Consider the following 18636-nt stretch of genomic DNA (forward strand, 5'->3'; position numbering starts at 1 on the left):
TCAGAGACTCAGAAATAGGAAAGCAAACAAAACAAGTCAAGCTGATTTATTATAAGGAGTAAAAAACCCTGAAGGTTTATATGCCCAGCTTGGGGACCTGACTAATGATTTTAATGCTCGAAGTTGGCAATAGCGGGAACTGCTCCTAATAAAAGTTTCCTGGTAGAGCTGCAACCATTATTCTTTGACTAATATATCTTAAACCAGTTTCCCAAAAGGAATAAGCTACAGTGGTAAAAAGATGTATTTATTTGCCAGTGGATATTCTGGCTTTAGTGCTCAGCTCTGTATCTGCAGTGTGGGGTCACAGGAGCTGCACACCCCGACCCCCAGCCCCACACGACCTACCTGGGCCCAGCTGCGGGCTCGGGGCAGAGCTGGCTCACGCTGGAGAACTGGGGTCTTCTGCTGCTCCCCCCCCTCCATCCCCCGATTTACAGAGCCCCCCAGCACAGCTGCCTCTGCAGGAGATGGTCGGTGCTGTCCCCAGCAGTCACTTTGGGTTCACCCAGAAAAAGAAATGCTGAAAAAAGTGTTTGTATTAGTGTCTTTGGCATAAACAAAACCTGTGATTTTCCTGGGCGGTATCCCAGGGTCCCACAGGAATTGCTGCCGGGCGACGCGCCGCTTCCCTTGCCGGGGGCACACGGAGCAGGACGTGACGCCCGGATGGATCAAACGCTGCAGAAACAGGGACAAGCCCCTTCGCCAGCCCCCACGGAGCAGCCGAGGGACGAAGCTTTACCAGGATGTTCCTGGAGCAAGGGCTGGAGAGGCCGGAGTCCCAGGCACAGCCCAGGCAGAGCAGCTGGCCCATCACACCCCGCTCCCACTGCTCACCCATTAAAAGGTTTTCCCAGCATGTTGGGGTGCCAGTACACTGGAAAACAACCGTTCAGTGTTTTTTCCACTGTGGGCAGGATTGTCCCCGTTCTTATGAATTCTGACTTGCAGTTTCCTGCTCTGGATTTACTCCTGGACCCCAACACCAGCATTTCAGAGCACTAGATTTACGAGCTGCAGAAGTAACGAGTTACACCAAGGAGACGCTGCCCTTTCCTTTTGAAAAGGTTCCTCGGCTCCTTCCCGCTCAGCCCCACGCGATAAACGGCGAGATGGAGGCCAGGCCCTGGGAGGAAAAGCCATTTCCAGATGTACAAGACAACTTTTCCCCTTTTCTGCGATCCCAGGCTCGCACAGCCCCCGCCCCGGCTCTGCGAGACAGCGAGCGCCCCGGTTACGCTTTCTGAAGTCAAACAGATCCCGCGAACAGTGACAGATCACAAATGACTTTGTAGCGTGCCAGCAAAATTAATCCTCTCCAGCAAAAAAGAAGGCAGGACAGATACTCTCCCAGAGAAGCATCAGAAACCAGAACCTCATTCCAAGCACTAAAAAAGTAGGAATGTTTATTAACAGAGTTACACGACAAAGGTATCCTGAGCTCCTGCTCAGCCCTTCACACCCTCCTGAACGCGGATGGTGGCATTTACTTGGGAAGCCATATGCAATATTTCCATTATATCAAGAAGAGTTTTCCCTCAGAACAAAGTTAACAATTCCACTACAGCATCACGTGCAACTGCTGTGACTGTGACCCCAAAATCATGCTAATTTCTCTAAATAAATATTTTTACACAGAGCTGCCTATTGGGTTTTGGCTTACGCAAGTATCTTAGTACTCACACGAGCCAATTAACCTTACAGTGTCTTAAATGTTATCAAGAATCTTGAATCAAGTTCAGAAAAGAAAAATAGATCATGCCAGTCTCGATGTTCCATCCTCGCTGGTTTTTCTTCCTCCTTCTCTGCCCAGAAAGAGCCCTCTGTGCCTTGTACTCCCCAGCTCACACAAGAATCACCAGCAGGCCCTGAAGAAGCACAAGGAGTGACACATCCACGTTATTTCCCGACTTCGAGGGGTGCTGGCTCACAACCGCTTGTCAGCAACACCCAGAGAACACAAAACCCTCTGGCAAAAATCCTTACGCCAAATTCGTACTGAGGAGGGCACAGTGCCCTTGGGGAAGTGTCGGAGAATATCCCAGCTCCTCTGGGACCTCTCCAGGATGCACAGGGCTGGAATTTAGGGCAATTCGAGACACTTTGAATGGTGCCACTTGAAAGGGCTTGTCAGACCCCCTGGACCCGCACCAGCGCTGCTCACATGGAGCTCTCCAGAAAGGAAAGGCAGCTGGGGGGGAACCCGGACCTGCCTCAGTGGGGCTGAACGTTGCTCACTGCCCACCTGGTTCGATAACGCTCGTGGGCATGAAGCACTCAGGCAGCATTTTCTGCCCTGAAGGTCACACAGAACAACCCTTTCTGGCTTAAAGCCTACGGCTCTGGCACACTCAGCCACCACTGGCAGGGCCCTGCTACAGGAGCCAGCTGCTAGAAACTGCCCCAGTGACCAGCACCGGTGCTCCGCAGCAGGAAACAGCCTCAGCGAACACTTACCACTAATATCCGAATATCCACCTTCAGCAAGGGAATGCCCAGCACGTTTGGCAGAGGGATCCCGACGCCCAGAGCACCTGCAGGGGACAGACAGGTCCTTACCCCCCGGAGGGGTGAGCCCAGCTCCCGCCCCGCGACAGAGCTGCTCCCAGGGAGGGTGAGGGGAGCAGAGCACAGACGACATGGTTGGGTTTTCCTTACGTTCTCTGCCACCAGCTGTTGCCAGGGCCCTTAGGACTGAAGGTGGGGTGGATGGTGTAAGAATAAAGTTGGGATTTTAACTACAGCCTCACAGTGGGGACTGCAGACCTTTAGTTGCTCCGACTCTCCTGACAGCCTTCAGTCATGCACACACATCCCTCTGCCCTCCTCCAAGCACTCCCAGGGTTATGGCTATCCCGCTCGCCTTACCGTTGAGAAGGGGCAATAACGTTTCCGTCAGCAGACTGCTGCAGTGGGGCTTCAAGTCCGAGATCTGAACCAGAGAAGGAACAAGCGCGTGAGTGGCGCTGGCAGGCACCCGGCAGCAGCAAGCGCAGCCCAGCGCTGCGGCTGGAAGGCAGCCAGAGCTCGGGACTGGAAACCGCTTCCCCACCGACACAGCAAGAGAACAAAGAGTCCCTCTTTTCTTTAAGGCAAATCTACTTCTCTTCCTCGATTTGTATTTGGCACTTCCTTTGGGAAACCTTCTACCAGGTAAAACTCCCGCCGGAGCTCCGTGGAAGCTTTGCCCAAGCAGGGGTGAATAAACAGACAGACTTCGGGCTTTACACTTCTGTTATTAGAAAAGGCAGAAGGAAAAAGAAAAGCAGCAAAAGAAGAATCTCTACGGCCTACAAAGCGGAGCAGCTGGCAACCAAGACCATTGGCAGACGTGACCCACCGCAGCCAGACACGTTACAGCACCACGCAGTGACCGCGTGTCCCCCCCGTCCCCAGGCCGAGGGGCTCGGCCCTGCCCGCCCAGTAAAGCCCAGACTGGCACGAGAGACTCACGTTACTGATGCCAACGTCGGAAGACTCCAAGGAGAGGGAAGTGCTGCAGGAAAGGAAAGCAAACAGCCCGTCAGGCGCCAGAGCTCACCGACCCCCACCGGGAGACCCCGACCACCTCCCCCCACCCCAGCCCAGGGTCCCTGCGAGGAGCCACCGGGGCGTCCCTGAAGGGATCGCAGCAGCGTGACACAAAAAGCTGGCACTGCTGCACTCGCGAGAGAGAGCAGACAATAGGAAAATAGAAGCTTCACCTAATTTTTATTTGCTTGTAAGTGAAGCAGCACTGCAAGGGGGCACACAGTAGCCCCTGGCTTCCCTTCCCTCTCCTGTGCTCAGGTAGTTACTCATCCTAGGAAAGGAGTTGCAAAGCTTCTAGAAAAACCATCCAGTCTGGATTTAAAGATCATGAGCTCTGGAGAATTTGCTACAGCTCCTCATCTATCACTGCAGTCAGACAACTGTCTCCACAGCTAAAGCGTATGCTTTATTTCCACTTTGAATTTCTCCTTTCTGCTTCTACTGGATCTTGTTATATCTTCATCTATTGAAGTAAAAGCCTTTGATGCATTTCTATTCTCTATATCGCTGCATACATGCTAGGCCAATTTTGCTTCTAAATCTAGCTCTTTGACAAGCTAAATGGGTTGAAATCCTCAAACCTCACACTATAAGGAATGCTTTCCAATCTTTAATCATACCTTGACTGGCATTAATGACAGTACTTTCCTTTACTCCTTTATCACTCATGTCCAATATCAGACATTTCAAACTACTGCCCAGGATCAAAGTCAAGCTGACACTCTTACAATTATTCAGGTTACATCATTTCTCCTTGTTATAAAACTGACACTTTTCTTCCAGTCTCCTAAAACTTTCCCACTGCTGTAATGTTTCCTGAGAGTCAGCGATACCTGTCCACCTCATGCCATGGGCCAGGTATGAGACATTCTCAGATTCAGGAAATGAAACGTCTGTTTTACAGACTCTGACAAACATTTCGTTAGCGGCTCCGGAGCGAACGTCCCAATGCAGAGAACATCACCGGCCTGTGAGAGGGCAGCACCGGCAACGCCGTGTTTGTTCAACGCTCCTGTCCCTTCTGCCCGAGCTCAGGCAGCTCTGGGTCACCAAGGGACACAGTTACAGACCTTCCTGCTGTCCTGCTCTCCTCTGGCCGCTGCTTCCCAGAAAACTGAGCCTGTGCCCCGAGCTCTGGGAAAGCCGGAGCTCCCCAGCGTGGCTGAACAGCCAGGGCTGCCTCGGGGCGCGGGAGCGGGCTGGGGTCCAACACCCCGCGCTCAGCCTACCTGCCCAGGGACAAGCCCAGCACCAGTCGGCCTCCAGCAATGGACACGCGGGCGTTCAGGGCGAGGTCCTGCGAGCAGACAGGGAGAGGATCAGCCCATGGAGACGTCCCCAGCCCGGCTGCCAGGCCGTCCGAGCTCTTCACAGCCACACTTACAGCCTTCAGCAGCAGCAGGTTGAGGATGGAGCCATCTAAACTCTTAACGAACACTTGAATCACGACCGAAAGCTCGACGGTGGCTTTGTTTTCTTCCAAGAGGATAAGCGGGTTCCCAGACAACGCCAGCTTGATGCTCAGAGGACTGGTCCCGGGGCAGGCGGAGCACTGCAGGAATGGGGGACGCAGGGGTGTGGGTACCCGCACCGGCAGCCCTGTGGTGGGCTCACAGCCCCCTAACTCCGCAGGGCCTCCCCCAAGGTCACACAGACCTTGGACACACCAAATTTACAGAGCAAATAGGTCCAGCAGCACGGGTCAGCGCTCCCTGCTGCAGGCAGCGAGGGACTGAGGAACCGAAGGTGGACACTGGGGGGTAGGAGGGTGCCCAGGAAAGGGGAGATGCCAGACACTGATCAGCTCTTTCTCTTGAGTTGTGAGAGAAGATGTTCACCCGCTTAGGGAGCGGGAGAAGGTTGGCTACAGCAGAGGGCACAAAGGAGAGCCAGCACCATGCCGGGGGCTGGGCGCAAACCCCCAGCCCCTCCCGGGCTCATCAGGGCAGCCTCAAGCTGTGCTGCTGGTGTGAGCTCAGCACGGCCAAGACGAGGGGGCAGAGGACTGGAGACCTTTGGCAGCAGCACGGCGGCACGTCCAGGCGCATCATGGACGGCCTTGGACTTCCACACAAACCCTCGCGCCAGCAGAAGTGACTCACCCCGGCAGGGATGAGGGTCGTGATGGCCTCTTGCAGGTGGCTGGCACCGGAGAACTGTTGGAATAAAAGAGCGAGCAGCCCCCGTGAGCACTCCAGAGGACTTCAGCCGCCTGTCCTGCCGCCCCCACCCCTCTCCCTCTTGTGTCCCTGTTCCCAGCCAGCTTGTTGGTGCTCCTGGGGCCAGTCCCCAAGCCCTCATCTGTCCCCAGTGACACCCCAGGCAGCTCAGTCACACACAGACCCACGTCACGGCAGCACCCCAAGCCCTCCACCTTTTCCACCGCTTCCCAGCTGCCCGGTCAGGCAAGGTGAGAGCAACCAGCAGCGGATGGGATGTAACCCAGAGGCTTTCAACATCTGTCAGTGTGTAGAGCCCCAGCATTTCCCAGTAGAAGCACAGATTGGAGGTATGGAAGACACATACGCCCAGAGAATCGCATTGCTTATATGAAGTGGCTTTTCTCAGTGACATTTTGCAGACTCCTTGTAACAGATTACAGACCTCCAGGAGTCTGGGGCATAACCAGTACACAACTGGTATCCCTGGGGGTGCCCCTACAGAAACAAGAAGTGCTGATCATTGCACGAGCTACTACAGTTTTCTGAAAACAGCAGTAAGGAGCAGCGCTGGGGCCTGGAGCACCTGCAAGTGAGCACAAGCACCCAGGTCCAGGGTGGCTGCACATGCCATGCGTGCCAGACACTGCCCGCACCCTGCACCAGGCAAGGGCCGGGCTGAGACATGTCCCCTGCCACCTCCCCCGGCACGAAATACAGCTGCTGCTGCACTCACAGCTTCCGACGTGCAGGGGAAGGTCTGAGGCGGTATCTGGATCAGGAGGGACAGGACTGCGTTGAGAAAGCTCTGGCGCAGTCCCAAGACCAGAAGCCTGTCAAGCAGCGGAGGCAGGGCAGAGGGGGACGAGTCGTGGGGGATGATGCTGCCGCCCACCTGCTTCACTGCACCCTGCAGAGAGGAGACACGGACATTAAACTGACCCGCCAAAGCCGTGAGGGAAGCCCAGATCCTCGAGAGGGAGAGAGCATGGTCTGTGCCAGCTGAACAGCCCTCCTCCAGCCAGCAGCTTAGGGAAAGCAGAGGACTCAGAGTAATTCCCTCTGTATTTAATAGATGAAAGGAGCTGATAGAGGCCAGAGCACGTAGTGGAGGCTGCCTGAGCTAATAACACATTTCATCCAAATCACAACTCACTGCTCCGGCTCATCCTTGTGATTTCACTCCAGGAGTGGTGAAGAACTGCCAGCCCGGTGGTCCCAGCCCTGCCCTCCCCCTCTCCAGCACCCAGCTGGGCCTGAGCCATCCTCAGGCTCCAAACGAACTCGCCCCGACACCAACCCCTCGCTAAGGAGACCGACTCTGACCATCCCAGCGTGGGGTGCAAAGACTAACCCCGGCGAAGTATCTGCACTAAAGCGAAGCAGCAGCGGCGGCCGTCCAGACCGCGGTGTTTGTTATCAGCCCCTGCTACTCCTTAGTGCTTATGTTGCTTCTCACTGCCCACTTCCTTTTATTTAAGCTCTCCTGTTTGAAAGCACAGTTTGTTTTTTGCTGGTTTGTTTGGGTTTTTTCTCCCCAGTGAGACAGAAGTAAAAAATTCATCCATTAGCTTTGGTTAGCATTTGCCCACCACAGAGACTGAAGAGTGAAGGCAAAGAGCGCCCACACCCAGGCTGCAGGCAGGGAGGGGATGAAAACTGCTGGTCCCAGCAGTTACAAATGACAGACAGATACTCTCGGGGTAAGTCTGTAAACAGCAAAAGAGGGCTTGAAGAAAAGTACACACAGTCATTTCGGGGTGATTTGGATAAGCCATTAGCCCACTGTATTGGAAGACAATGGCTCCCGTGGGATGAGGCGAAGGGTGGGACAGGCACCGCGCTGTGCTCAGGCCCACAGGGTCTTGTTGCCCAACGTTAACTTACATCTAAATCCAACCCGAGGAACAAGCCGGAGGTAAACGGGAGGCTGGCCAGTTGGTAGTGAATCGTTCCCGCCGTGCCGACCGGGATCACCGCTTCACGGAGAAAAAACAGATCGTTACAACGTTAGGAAATAAGCAGTGACATGAAGTCGTCCCCCGACCCCGTAGGCCACCAGCCAGACCTCACACCCACGACCGGGCACCTCTGCGGGAGGCTCGCTGACCTCAAAACATCCCCAAATTCAGCTTTGTGGGATCTGCTGTTTGAATACAGCCCATAAAGAGCATCAAAGCTAAAAAGCTAAATCCAAGGGTGACGTATAAAAACGGCGTCAGGAGGCCCAGGGTGGGTGCAGTCCACGGGGACAGCTCGGGTGCGAGTTGAAGGTCCCTACGGCCGCGCGGCTCCTCCCCGACGCGCTTACGGACCAGACGTGGGGAAGGGCAGGTCCCGCGGTGGGACTGCGGCCCCTCGTCCCCCCCGAGGAACGCACCGTTCAGAGTGCCCAGGAGCTGGATGTTCACGAGGTTGACGACGATATCGACCACCGGACACAGCTGCAACACACAGCAGAAACACGACGGCTCAGCACCCCCTCGCCGCCCCCCCGCAGCCCCGCTGCTTCTAACCTCAGTGCCCAGGGGAAAGGTGCTGCGGGGCGTTAGGCAGGAGCTGGGGTGCTGCCAAGGGCTTGGGGGCAGCGGAGCAGCCCTGGAGCCGTGGTGCTGCGCCGAAGGGGATCTCTTTGATCTGGGGAATATTTCGGGCATCACTCTGCAGGCAGGAAGATGCCAGCAGCAGCTGGGCTGGGCACGGGCATCCCTGCCAGGCAGTGCAGGCCAGCAACACCGAGAGATGCTGCAGCCTGCTCTGACCTTGTAACATGCTGTTCCTGATATTTGTGTGTTTCGGCTATGAAAGGAGGGCAATCTTCAGGCTTACCAGACCGGGCAGAGTTGCTGTCAGCTGGTTAAGCACTATCTCATTTACTGATAGGGACAGTAAACTGGAAAGGAGAAAAAAAAAATCATTCCAATCACTACAAACACAGCTCCAGACCAAAGGATCGCCAGCCTTCATTTCACACCCTGCGATGTCCTCAGCCGGCCCTTCAGGGACGCGGCTGCAGCGAATACTGGCAGGAGCAGGGGCTGTGCAGAAGGCGGGGAGGGCAAGGAGCCGCCCGCCTCACCGAGGGGAGAGCTGGGCTCATTTCTGAGAGGCGAAGGCTTCAGCACTCGGGGTGCACAGCCATCGCTGCGCAGAAGGAGCGAGCCTCTCACAGCATAACCTGAGTTTCATTGCCTCCCTCTGGTATTTAAATCAGTGCTGTAGTTAAGGGAAGGTGGAGTTGTTATGAAATATCTCCATGTCAGTGATGGGAAACAAACAATTAACATGTGGAATAACAAGAGGAGAAATCTGCCGCGTGACATTTCCACACTGCTGCTGAATGAGATCACTCCAGGGTGCACGATGCATGCAGGCAGCGCAGAGCCATTTACTTTTGATAATCAATATATTTCTGGACTATTGAGTTAGAACATGCAGCAGCACACTCAGCAAGCCACAGCCAGCAGGAATTCATAATGCATCTCATTATTTATGCCCAAGTTCTGCCTACAGACACATCTGAGGAACTGCCATGAAGTCAATCGCGTCCATCCACTCTCGCCCTTACCCCACAGGGAGCTCACTTCCTGCACACCAGCACTTAAATCCTGCTGAAACTTAAAATATGACCCGCAGAGCGGGTGAGCCGTGTTCCTCTGTTCACTTACATGGTCTCTTTTAAACCAGCTGCTGCACTGATTGAAATATCATGCATAATGCAAAAATTAATTAGGAGAAATTCAATGAACCTGAAAAGTGAGTCATTCAAAAGCAATAAAAGAAAATATTTCCCATGATCAATTTACTGTTGCATTCATCAATACACGAAGTCAGCAAATTCTTTCTGCCAAGAATTTAATAAGACTGAGCAAGAGATGGGACATTTGCATGGAATTACACCCACCCACAGCGGTCAGACAGAACGGCCATATGCCCAGCATCTTTCTGTGACAGCAGCCAAAGGCAGAGGAGAAAACCAGGGCAAGCAATGGCCCTGTTTTCCCAGAACGCTCCCCGCCCTGTTAATTCCTACCCTTTGGACACCAGTTCACTCGCTAAGCCTGAAGAAAGTGCACTGGAAGAGGTACCAAACCTCCTACTTCAGATCTGAAAATTTCCACGGGCAAACAGGGCAAATTAACCCTCATCTTCCAACAATCACATTTTTTGACAGTTCCACTGAAGCAACTGGCTTTGGCAATGGGAAAGAAATTACTTCCCTGAGGCCTGGCTCTGTATCAGCTTAGCACCGTCTGTGTCCTGGCAGACTGTCCAGATCACTGGATAAAGAGAAGAGGATTACAGGCAGCGGAAAACATAAATCCACAGGCACTTACCCAGAAAGGAGCTTGATCTTTATGGCACCAAGAATGCAGAGGCAGTCTTCAATGACGACCTGGACTGTGCCCGACTCAAAATTCGTGCATTTAATGTTTGCAGTAATGTTCACATCCACTAAGATATCAATTAGTTCTGAAAGAAGGCCAACCAAGCTGAAAAAAGTAAATGGGTTGAACAGATTTTATCTCTCAGCCTCTAACCAGAGAAACTCAGCAAAGCCAGACGCAACAAACTGTGCCTCCATCTCCTGCAATTCATTACAAACGCCACGAGGCATCTTCTGGTGCCTGCTCTGCTCTGTGACTTTATTATAGGTAAGAAATACCTAGAAATCTGTAAAAAATGCAAAACGCTGCACAATAGGAAGCCTGTGGGTAGGGGTTTCCCTTAACACCCACCGCGAAACACCGCACTCACCAGTTGCCGCTGAGCTCCAGCTTCGCGGCGATGGTCAGCTGGACCCCGATTCCTGGCAGCAGCACCACTGACAGCTTGGGGAGCCAAACCTTGACAAGGTGAAGGCTGCAAACAACAGCAAAAGCTGGCACAAATTAAAAGCATCTTCCTACAGCTGAGCAGCTGCACCCACCCAGGAACCTACAGTGCCCACGTCACCACGGCCACCTCCAGCTGGAGGCACGACTATTATAAACAGGAGACACCAGCTCCGGGGGAGAGGCAGCCTGCAGCCGAAACCCGAAAGGCAGCAACCTAGAATCAGATTGGGGTGGAAGCCAACTTCGGAGAGCAGTCAGGTTTTTCTCTCTGCGGCCCCTTCCTCCCCTTCTCAGTGTTGTCAAGCATCTCGGTATCAACAGCAGCACCAGAGCTGTCGTTCTGCATCTGCACCCACAACCTGCAGTGCGCTTCACCATCCACCTGCTCCCACACAGAAAACTCCTATCGAGTCAGAATTTCAGTATCAAAATACAACAAGGATAACTACTCAGGCCAATCGTGGCAACTGCAGCTCAGCTTTGGTTGCGTCGGAATCGATGGTGAAGGTGCGCTCCCGGAGAAAGGCCTCTCTCTCCACTTACCCGGTGATGCTGGTGGGAGAGTTCAGCAGACCCCCCTCACCCAGGATGTTGGGGAGCACGAGGCCCTGCAGGTGCTGCTGGAGAAGCCCGTTCTGGAGTATGGCATCTGAGAGAACTGGAAAACAGCTCTGCATGAGGGCCGGCACCTGCAGCAACGACCTCCCTCCTCTCGGTCAGATCTGTCCTGGCAAAGGGCTCCCACAAAGCCCCAGGGCTCCCCAAAACCCCTTAGCGAGTCATTAGCTGTTCCAGTGCAGTCAGATCACACAGGGAATGATGATATTTTACAGCATGCACTAAACCAAAGCTGCCCTCAGTGAATTAACCTCGAGGGGCAGCAGCAGAGAACACCCCAGACCTCCCACTTACAGACTACAGTCGGGTTGTGCACTACCAGAAACGACAGTGACCCCACTCAGCGGTTGTGCTTCAACTCACAACTTGTTTCCCATTTGTAAAGGGGTTTTGTTTGGGTTTTTTTTTACTAATAGAAGCAACCTGAAATAAGTCTCTCTCTCTTTTGCTGGAGCACTGCAAATATTAACACGGCTGCTAAACTTCACAGCAGTTGTTTGCCAAATGTCAGCTGCTCCAATATGGAAATGAGAAACTAAGACAAAAAGAGGAACTAATCCAGATCTAGCCCTGAAATTCTGTAGGGCTGTTTGGTGCTGAAACATGCCCCGGTTCTGGAGCAGAGCCAGTTCCCTGTCCCGCGAACCCCACGATGGCTGTCAGAAGCTCTGAGCGAAGCCTGCAGCCCTTAGCAACTATAAAATAAAGATGAAGACACTCAGGAGGTTTCACTCCATGTCACGGTCCCACATCACTTTCAAAACAAACAGGGCTCGTGGTTCCTCGTTACCATTCTGCATCGCCCCCGCACTGACGGCGCAGGACAGACCGGACAAGACTTCCTGAGAGGGCGAGAGGAGGCCGCAGAAAAAGACGATTCCAAAAAGCTTCAACATCGTCATCTCCAGGAGACGCCCCTGCTGGTGAGGGAGACATCAGAGTGAAAAGTGAGGGAAAGGCTCCAAGAAGGGATCCCAGTGTCTTTACGAGGGAAGAGGCCAAGTGAGAAATCCCCCCTCTACACTTCACCGAGCTCAAGAAAGACTTTGCGCGAGCCTGGGGCAGGACGACTTGTTCACATCCACACACGTGGACAGACTTCAAGGGTGGGTCAATAAAAGCCCTTTCCTGGTCCTTTGTGACTTGCCCAAAATATCCTACATGTTCACACAAAAGAAAACCAAGCTGCTTTTCCCCTGAACTGATGTTTACGCAGTCGTTATTCCTGTATCCCTCAGATGCAAAGTTACACGTGTTCTGGTAAGGGTCTTTGCCAGGGGAAGCACCTGAGGATTATTCTTGTTCTTTCTAACCTCAAAAGCAATAAGCCAAAGCTCAAGCGATAGAAGTAAGCTAACTATAAAGTTATAAAGAATAATTATGAACATAAATTTAATTATGAAGTGACAGACCTAGGCAGATGATTAGGAGCTTGGTGCACAGCTCGATCTCAAACTAAAGCAGCCCAGCACGAGGCACGCCGTGCGCGTCCTCCGGAGCTCTTGGGGACGCCGCAGCCCTCCCTGCCGCCGCGCAGCCTGCGCCAGCCGGGCACAGACCAGGCTACTACCTGCATCAGCTGCAGCCAGCTGGGAAGGGCTCTTGGGTCCGCTCGGGCTCTGCTGGAAGTTGTCGAGACTCTGCGTCGTCCTCCCTTTTTTTCCTGCAGCGGAGATGGAAGAAGTTGCCCTTATATAAAAACCACAGCCAAGCAGACACACCTTTTCCTCGCAGCCTCCACGTCTCGTGAGCAGACATCCCTCCGCGCTCTTGCTCTTTGCAAGCAACACCCAGCTGCCACCTCTCTTGATTTATATGAGGTAACGTCACCGCTGACTTGACTGGTTGCCGTTTCCCTTTGTGGCCTGGATCACTCAGATGCCGCTTTCCCCCCCCAGTCTGTCTTAAGAAGGATGCCCTGTAATGGTGCCCCAGCGGGGATCCCCGTGCTTTGAGGAAACCAACCTTTCGGGAAATCGTGAGAATTACTGAAGCATCTAAATCTGACAGGAGGCTGATGGGGCTGCCTGTATGGGAAGGCAGCACATGGAGCACACGGGCATGGGTTCAAGGGGACTTACAGTAGGAAACAACCCCTGTGGAGCTGTGGGACTTACAGTGCTCATTTCTGTTTCAAATGCAGCGCTGGAAACAGATTTTCTTGACAAAAAGCAACGTGGAGAGGCTGTAGAAACCTCATAAATGTAGGCTCTGTTAAAACCAAGCTTCAAATTGATTGCAGTTGTATCCGTAAAGAGTGTCATGAATTGACTGTAAAAAATGAAGTTGTATTGAAATGTATAAAGGCAACAATAAATATCATTTTGAATAAGCAAGGCTTAAGCTAGCTGAACAAGCCCAGGGCAGCAGAAGCACGTATTTCAAAGGAAAATCTCATCCCGTGGGGATGAAAATCTTACCCCTCAGTGGACACCTTGGCCAGGCTTCGCGGAAGTTTCCATTGTGCAGGGCCCCGGGAAGATCTTATCTGGGGACTTTGTTCAGGTCTGGTCACCCATGTTCAACAGGGACGGACTCAGATGGAAACTGGGCAGCAACGGGCTGTGAGCTGACGGGGAAACCAGAGAGGGGCCGGCGCGCTCGGCCTCGGGGAACAAAGACGAGCAGAGATACAATCGTTCTCCACAAACACAGGAGAGGGGTGAATACTGGGGAGGGAGAGGAGAGGAGAGCAGAGCTGCTCGGGCTCAGGGACAATGTTGGCACAGGAACAAACACAAGCCAATACATTCAGGTTGAAGTTAGGAGAAAGCTGTTACCACCGCGGCGAGTTGGGGCTAGCTTTCCCATGGGAATACAGAAGGCAGCAAAAACACTCTTCGGATGCTCTTCGATACCACACAGGGTGTTTTCCTGCAGTAACAGCAAAGTGCTCCCACCGAGCAGGAGGGTCCTTCAGCACCAACTTCCAAGAGCTCAGACTCAACGAAGCAACCCCGTCACGAACCGCTGTATGAGCCCTTGTTTAAGACAGGCTCAATCCAGAGTGCGTCTGGTGCACGGATGGTGGAGTAGTCCCAAAGCCAGGGAATGGGGTCAGCCCCTCTGAGAAGGCTGGAGCAGCAGAGCAGAGTCAAAAACCATCTCCCGCAGAAGATGCAGCCCAGCTGCCCACCGAGATTGTGGCTGCAGCGCTTGGTCAGCAGGGAGAAGACATGGAGCAGCACGGCAGCCCGCCCACAGGCCCCTCTGGGGGTGCACAGCACAGGGGCACACCAGCGGGGTCCCTCCCGCAGCCCGTGCCAGCACGTCGCGGTGCCGACATCGACCTCCGGCTCTAGTCCCGCTTCCCCAGTTCCTGCCCAGCTGCCTCAGGGTGATTTACGCTTAGTGCTTTTATTGCTGGCTCTGCTGCTTGCCCTAATGGGCTTTTACTGCCTGGGACAACCTACCCATGCTTCTCCTTTTTGGTTCCGTTTCAAAGAGCCTCATCCAAATGCTCAAGGCCGAGTGGTCATCGCAAATGTCCACAGTGAAGCGTTCGGGAGACTCTGCTCCAGCCTCGGACGCGCTGCAGGAGCATCGCTGTGGGCACAATTCAGCTGCTGAGCACGTACAAAAGTCAATTTCCAAATGGTTTCAGACGTGCCACTGTGTGTGCAACAAACACCCGGGTGGTTGCATATGCACAGCACGAGGGCACGCTCAGATCAGATAATGTCGCAGTTAAATGGCGAGAGGCAGGTACCCGTGTTCGTACCTGACACACACACGTTGTACCAGCAGCAGCGAGCAGAAGCTGTACGGGAAGCAGCACATTTCACACGCCACTGTAGATATTTTTTCTTGCTGTGCGAGTTTTTCTTATTCAGTCATATCCTTTGCCTCCTCTCACGCACCTATATTTCATTCTCTCCTTGCAGCAATGATTTAGATATCACTTACCAGGAGGCTGAATTCAGTTCTGCAGTGACATGGGAATATATATTAAAATGAAGCATTGCAAGAAATGCTAGAAGAGATTATCACAACACAAATGCCAGAAAGTGGAAGGGCTTATGGAAAGACTAACGCCCGCAGAGGAAAGAAGCTCTAGAGCAGCCTCTGGCATTCCCCGAGCTTGTGGCTCAGAAAGATGGCAGCTTAAAGAGCAACAGGGAGTTCAGAAGAGTAATACTAAATAAATATTATAATTTATTAAATATTATTAAATTCAGTGATATTTTTTCTCTAATACTCAGAGTCATAGAAGCCTGGGAAAAACTTAGGAGAATTACATACATCTCAAACTAAAATGTTGAGCAACATTAAAGACCAAAAGAAAAAAATCAGAATTTTCCCACCTTTTTATGACAAATGGTGGGTTTGAGACATTCCAGAGGTTTGCAGGCTACAGAAACACAAAATTTCTTCATTTTTATGGGGCAAATAAAAAAAAAGAAAAAGAAGAATAACCTTAGCCTGTAAAACTTCTTTAATGGGCAAATAGTAACTCCTTATTAAGGATACACATAAACTGAACCCCCATCTCTCAAGGTGAAAAACCTACACCTGCTAGCACGAATTGCAGCCTGTGATGGAGCTGCCTCGTACAAATATTCAGGCTGCTGTCCTGCAGGGACACTTCCTCGGAGTGAGTGACTGCTTCCAAATGGATGCTGTGAACGTTAATGAAACTGCTCAGCTCAAATGGCGACAGAAAGTAACTTCCCTGGTGTCAACAAACAGCAGCCAGCTCAGGAGAAAGGAGAAAGCACTCAGGTAGGAAAATGACACAGCAAACCTCAAACTAAATGAGGCTGCTAGGACAAAAACTGGAAAAGGAAAGGGAAAAATTAAATGAGTTTTAAAGACTGATTACACCTGAGCTGTAACTTCCAGCCTGGTTTCCCAAGACCTGAAGTTCAGCTTCATGAACTGTTTTCCCCTCCTGGCACTTTACTGGGGAATACGACGATGGGAACAGTCGGATTTGCCCTGTGGTAGGTCTGTCCCCTCGGCCAGCGCGTTGGTCAGTGGCAGTTCAGTCCAGAGACTGGAGAATGTCCTTAGGTGCTGTATTCATCCTGCCTCACTGCAAGCAGCCTTGCTCAGGGGAGATCATCTTCCACTCCCGTTTATGAAATTGCTCAGGGAAGCAGAAGGAGGGAACCTCTCTCTGAGCTCCCAGTGCAGGGTAACACGCTGAATTATGCTGACCAGAAATGCTGCATTAGCGAAGCATCTGTCTTTGTACAGTCACCCGGATGAATCCTCCCAGAGCCAAGCTCAAAAGCTAATTTCTAGCAACAGGATTTTTCAAAGCATGAACTAAAATCTCCTGGAAAGCAGCTGGAGGGTTTTAGTAACAACTGAAGGAATCAAACCCTCCTCAAGTTTTGGGACTGGACTTCAGCCGAGGATTGTCAGAAACCCACAATCCCCACAGCCAGATTTACAGTTGGTTTAGCAGCTTCCATTGTCAGCAGCCCACAAGGGCAGAGCAGCTTAATTAACACCAATCACTCGTTATAACAACAGTGAGCCTTGCCAAATTGATCCCAGGCTCGCACTGACCCAGGCCTCCTGCTTAGCGCACGTACCGGGGACTTGTGGCATGTTGTGCGTGGGCAGACGTCAGAAGAATCCTTTCCAGATTTCCTTGTGTCTGATCGCTCACCCGTGCAGTTTCCTACATAGGGAACTCGAGAAACAGAAACATAATCTCAGGGAAGGGCCACGACGAGAGCACAGGCAGGAAAAACAGAGAATAACACAAGACTCCCAGCAGCAGCTCTAAGGAGCCGCCTGTCAAAAGGAGCGAGAAGGGCAGCATTGATTTCTGGAGGCATCCGCAATGCCGAGCACAAACAGCGAAGCCGAGTCGAATCGGTGCCATGAGATAACAACAAATCAATGTCTCCAGGAATTTTATAGACAGGAACCTTTCTGCTTCCAAGATGTGAACTGAAGTAAAGCGAGCGAAATGTTACCGGCCACAAAAAAGGGGACAAATTTCATTTGCCAGATGCACCGTGACAAGTTGCAGTGCAAAAACAGAGGCACTTTTGCAGACAATGACTTCGGGCCGCAGCAGGAGGCCAGAGCTGCACGAGGCAGGGCTGGAGCAGCAGCAGCCACAGGGGTTGCAGGGGGAACGGCTCAGCAAAGCCTCCCCCAGCCGCTGCGGGCAGGCCTTGGTGTCACCCAGCTCTGCAAGGTCTTGTCGGTGCCTGTCATCAGCCCACAGAGACCACGTTGAAGTCAAAGCGCCACCCTGAGCACCTTTCTGGGTGGAAATCCTGCATCTTGACTTTTTCAGGTCTGGCGTGTTCCCCAGAGCATCCTTTCCCACCTGGCCCCACACGAGCCAGGCTGGGCCGCTCGCCCCACATCACCCCATGTTCCAAGGCCCGCTCAGGTCAGCGGAAGAGGCCGTGACCTTCCCACGGGGCAGCCCGGAGCCCCCAGCGAAAGGCCACGGGGGCGCACGGGCTCGGTGCCCCACGCCAGGACCACCCCCCTGCGTCTGCAGGCAGCCGAGCTGCCCTGGCATCCCCGCCCGGGCCCAGGCCCCAGCAGAGACGTGGCAGGGTGGCTTTCTCAGCGATGCAGCGCCCACCTTAAAGTCAAATCTAGCCCTGTGTTTTAGACGAATGAATCCCCTTCCTGCCTTCTTCCCATCACTTCCAATCACTTGTGCTGCGAGTGTTGTAAACGCCTCAATTCCTCCTCACTCTTCATTCTGCCAATTTATTTTTTTCCTTCCTTCCAGCCTGGAAAATGGATTTCTGTCCATTGCATTGTCTCAGAAAGTGTCAGTACCGTGGTGCCAACAGAGACTTTTTAAATAAAGACAGCTATTTCTATTTGACTGAAGGAGAGCAACACAGACTCAGCGCCATGTTTCTGCCTTGCCTCAGGTTTGGGGAAGCTTTGCTTTACAAAAAGAAAGGCAATATCGAGTGAAATTGTCCTTGATTGTCTCTATTAATCCCTGGGAAGAATTAGCAGCAGTCTTATATTACACACATACATCTTCCGTAAGTAAAGATTTTAGGCTTTCTGTCTTATTCTCAGCTTTAATAGAGACTTGACATGGTCCCTTTGGACACATCATCAGCACAGGTGGCAGAATTAGTGCCGTGCTTTGTCCAGACATTCCTCAGGGGATAAATTACAGCCCCTACAAGTAGTCAGGGGTTTGGAGTCAGCATTATGTAAATAAATGCTTATTTCTAGGAAGATACCAACTGCTCTAAAGAAACTGCAGCTGAAACAAGAGCGTGAGCTCATGTTAAACAAACCTCGCTAATGAATTAATTATTCTGACGAGTAGGACTGAAGTCTAACAGCCCCATATGCTATTTCCCTTCCACGGTCCGGCCAGTGTCAGTCCGTACGTGGATCCTGGCTCAGGGCAGAAGCCTCAAAACACCCGTGTGAGTCTGAAAGGAGGAGACAAAGAGGCATTAGAGGAGCTAAAACCCGGAGCAGGCTGGAGAGAGTGAAGAGTAGGGTCACGTCCGCGGGGCGGGTGGCTGTGA

The 18636-nt window shown here is 52.5% G+C and overlaps 1 protein-coding gene across 2 annotated transcripts in view; it reads right to left on the minus strand.

The window, feature by feature from the left end:
• Positions 1–1382: 1382 nt before the first annotated feature.
• The window catches only part of LOC141951730 (BPI fold-containing family B member 4-like), a 43411-nt gene continuing 26157 nt past the window's right edge, over positions 1383–18636 (minus strand). Inside the window, exons 8-30 of one of the 2 annotated variants that reach the window (XM_074888333.1) lie at positions 18397–18537; positions 16693–16793; positions 15056–15074; positions 14871–14909; positions 14563–14715; positions 13570–14023; positions 13267–13420; positions 12720–12812; positions 11940–12069; positions 11075–11189; positions 10452–10556; positions 10031–10186; positions 8523–8586; positions 8074–8137; positions 7581–7672; positions 6430–6603; positions 5637–5690; positions 4919–5086; positions 4764–4831; positions 3457–3499; positions 2872–2935; positions 2461–2537; positions 1383–1871 (exon numbers count right to left, since the gene is read on the minus strand). In XM_074888333.1, coding sequence (XP_074744434.1) covers positions 1848–1871; positions 2461–2537; positions 2872–2935; positions 3457–3499; positions 4764–4831; positions 4919–5086; positions 5637–5690; positions 6430–6603; positions 7581–7672; positions 8074–8137; positions 8523–8586; positions 10031–10186; positions 10452–10556; positions 11075–11189; positions 11940–12069; positions 12720–12812; positions 13267–13413 — 1638 coding nt within the window. In that variant the 5' untranslated portion in view covers positions 13414–13420; positions 13570–14023; positions 14563–14715; ... (2 more) ...; positions 16693–16793; positions 18397–18537 and the 3' untranslated portion in view covers positions 1383–1847. The other variant, XM_074888334.1, reaches the window with a different exon arrangement.

This window comes from Strix uralensis, chromosome 18 (assembly GCF_047716275.1).
Source record: "Strix uralensis isolate ZFMK-TIS-50842 chromosome 18, bStrUra1, whole genome shotgun sequence".
NCBI classification, from domain to species: Eukaryota; Metazoa; Chordata; class Aves; order Strigiformes; family Strigidae; genus Strix; species Strix uralensis.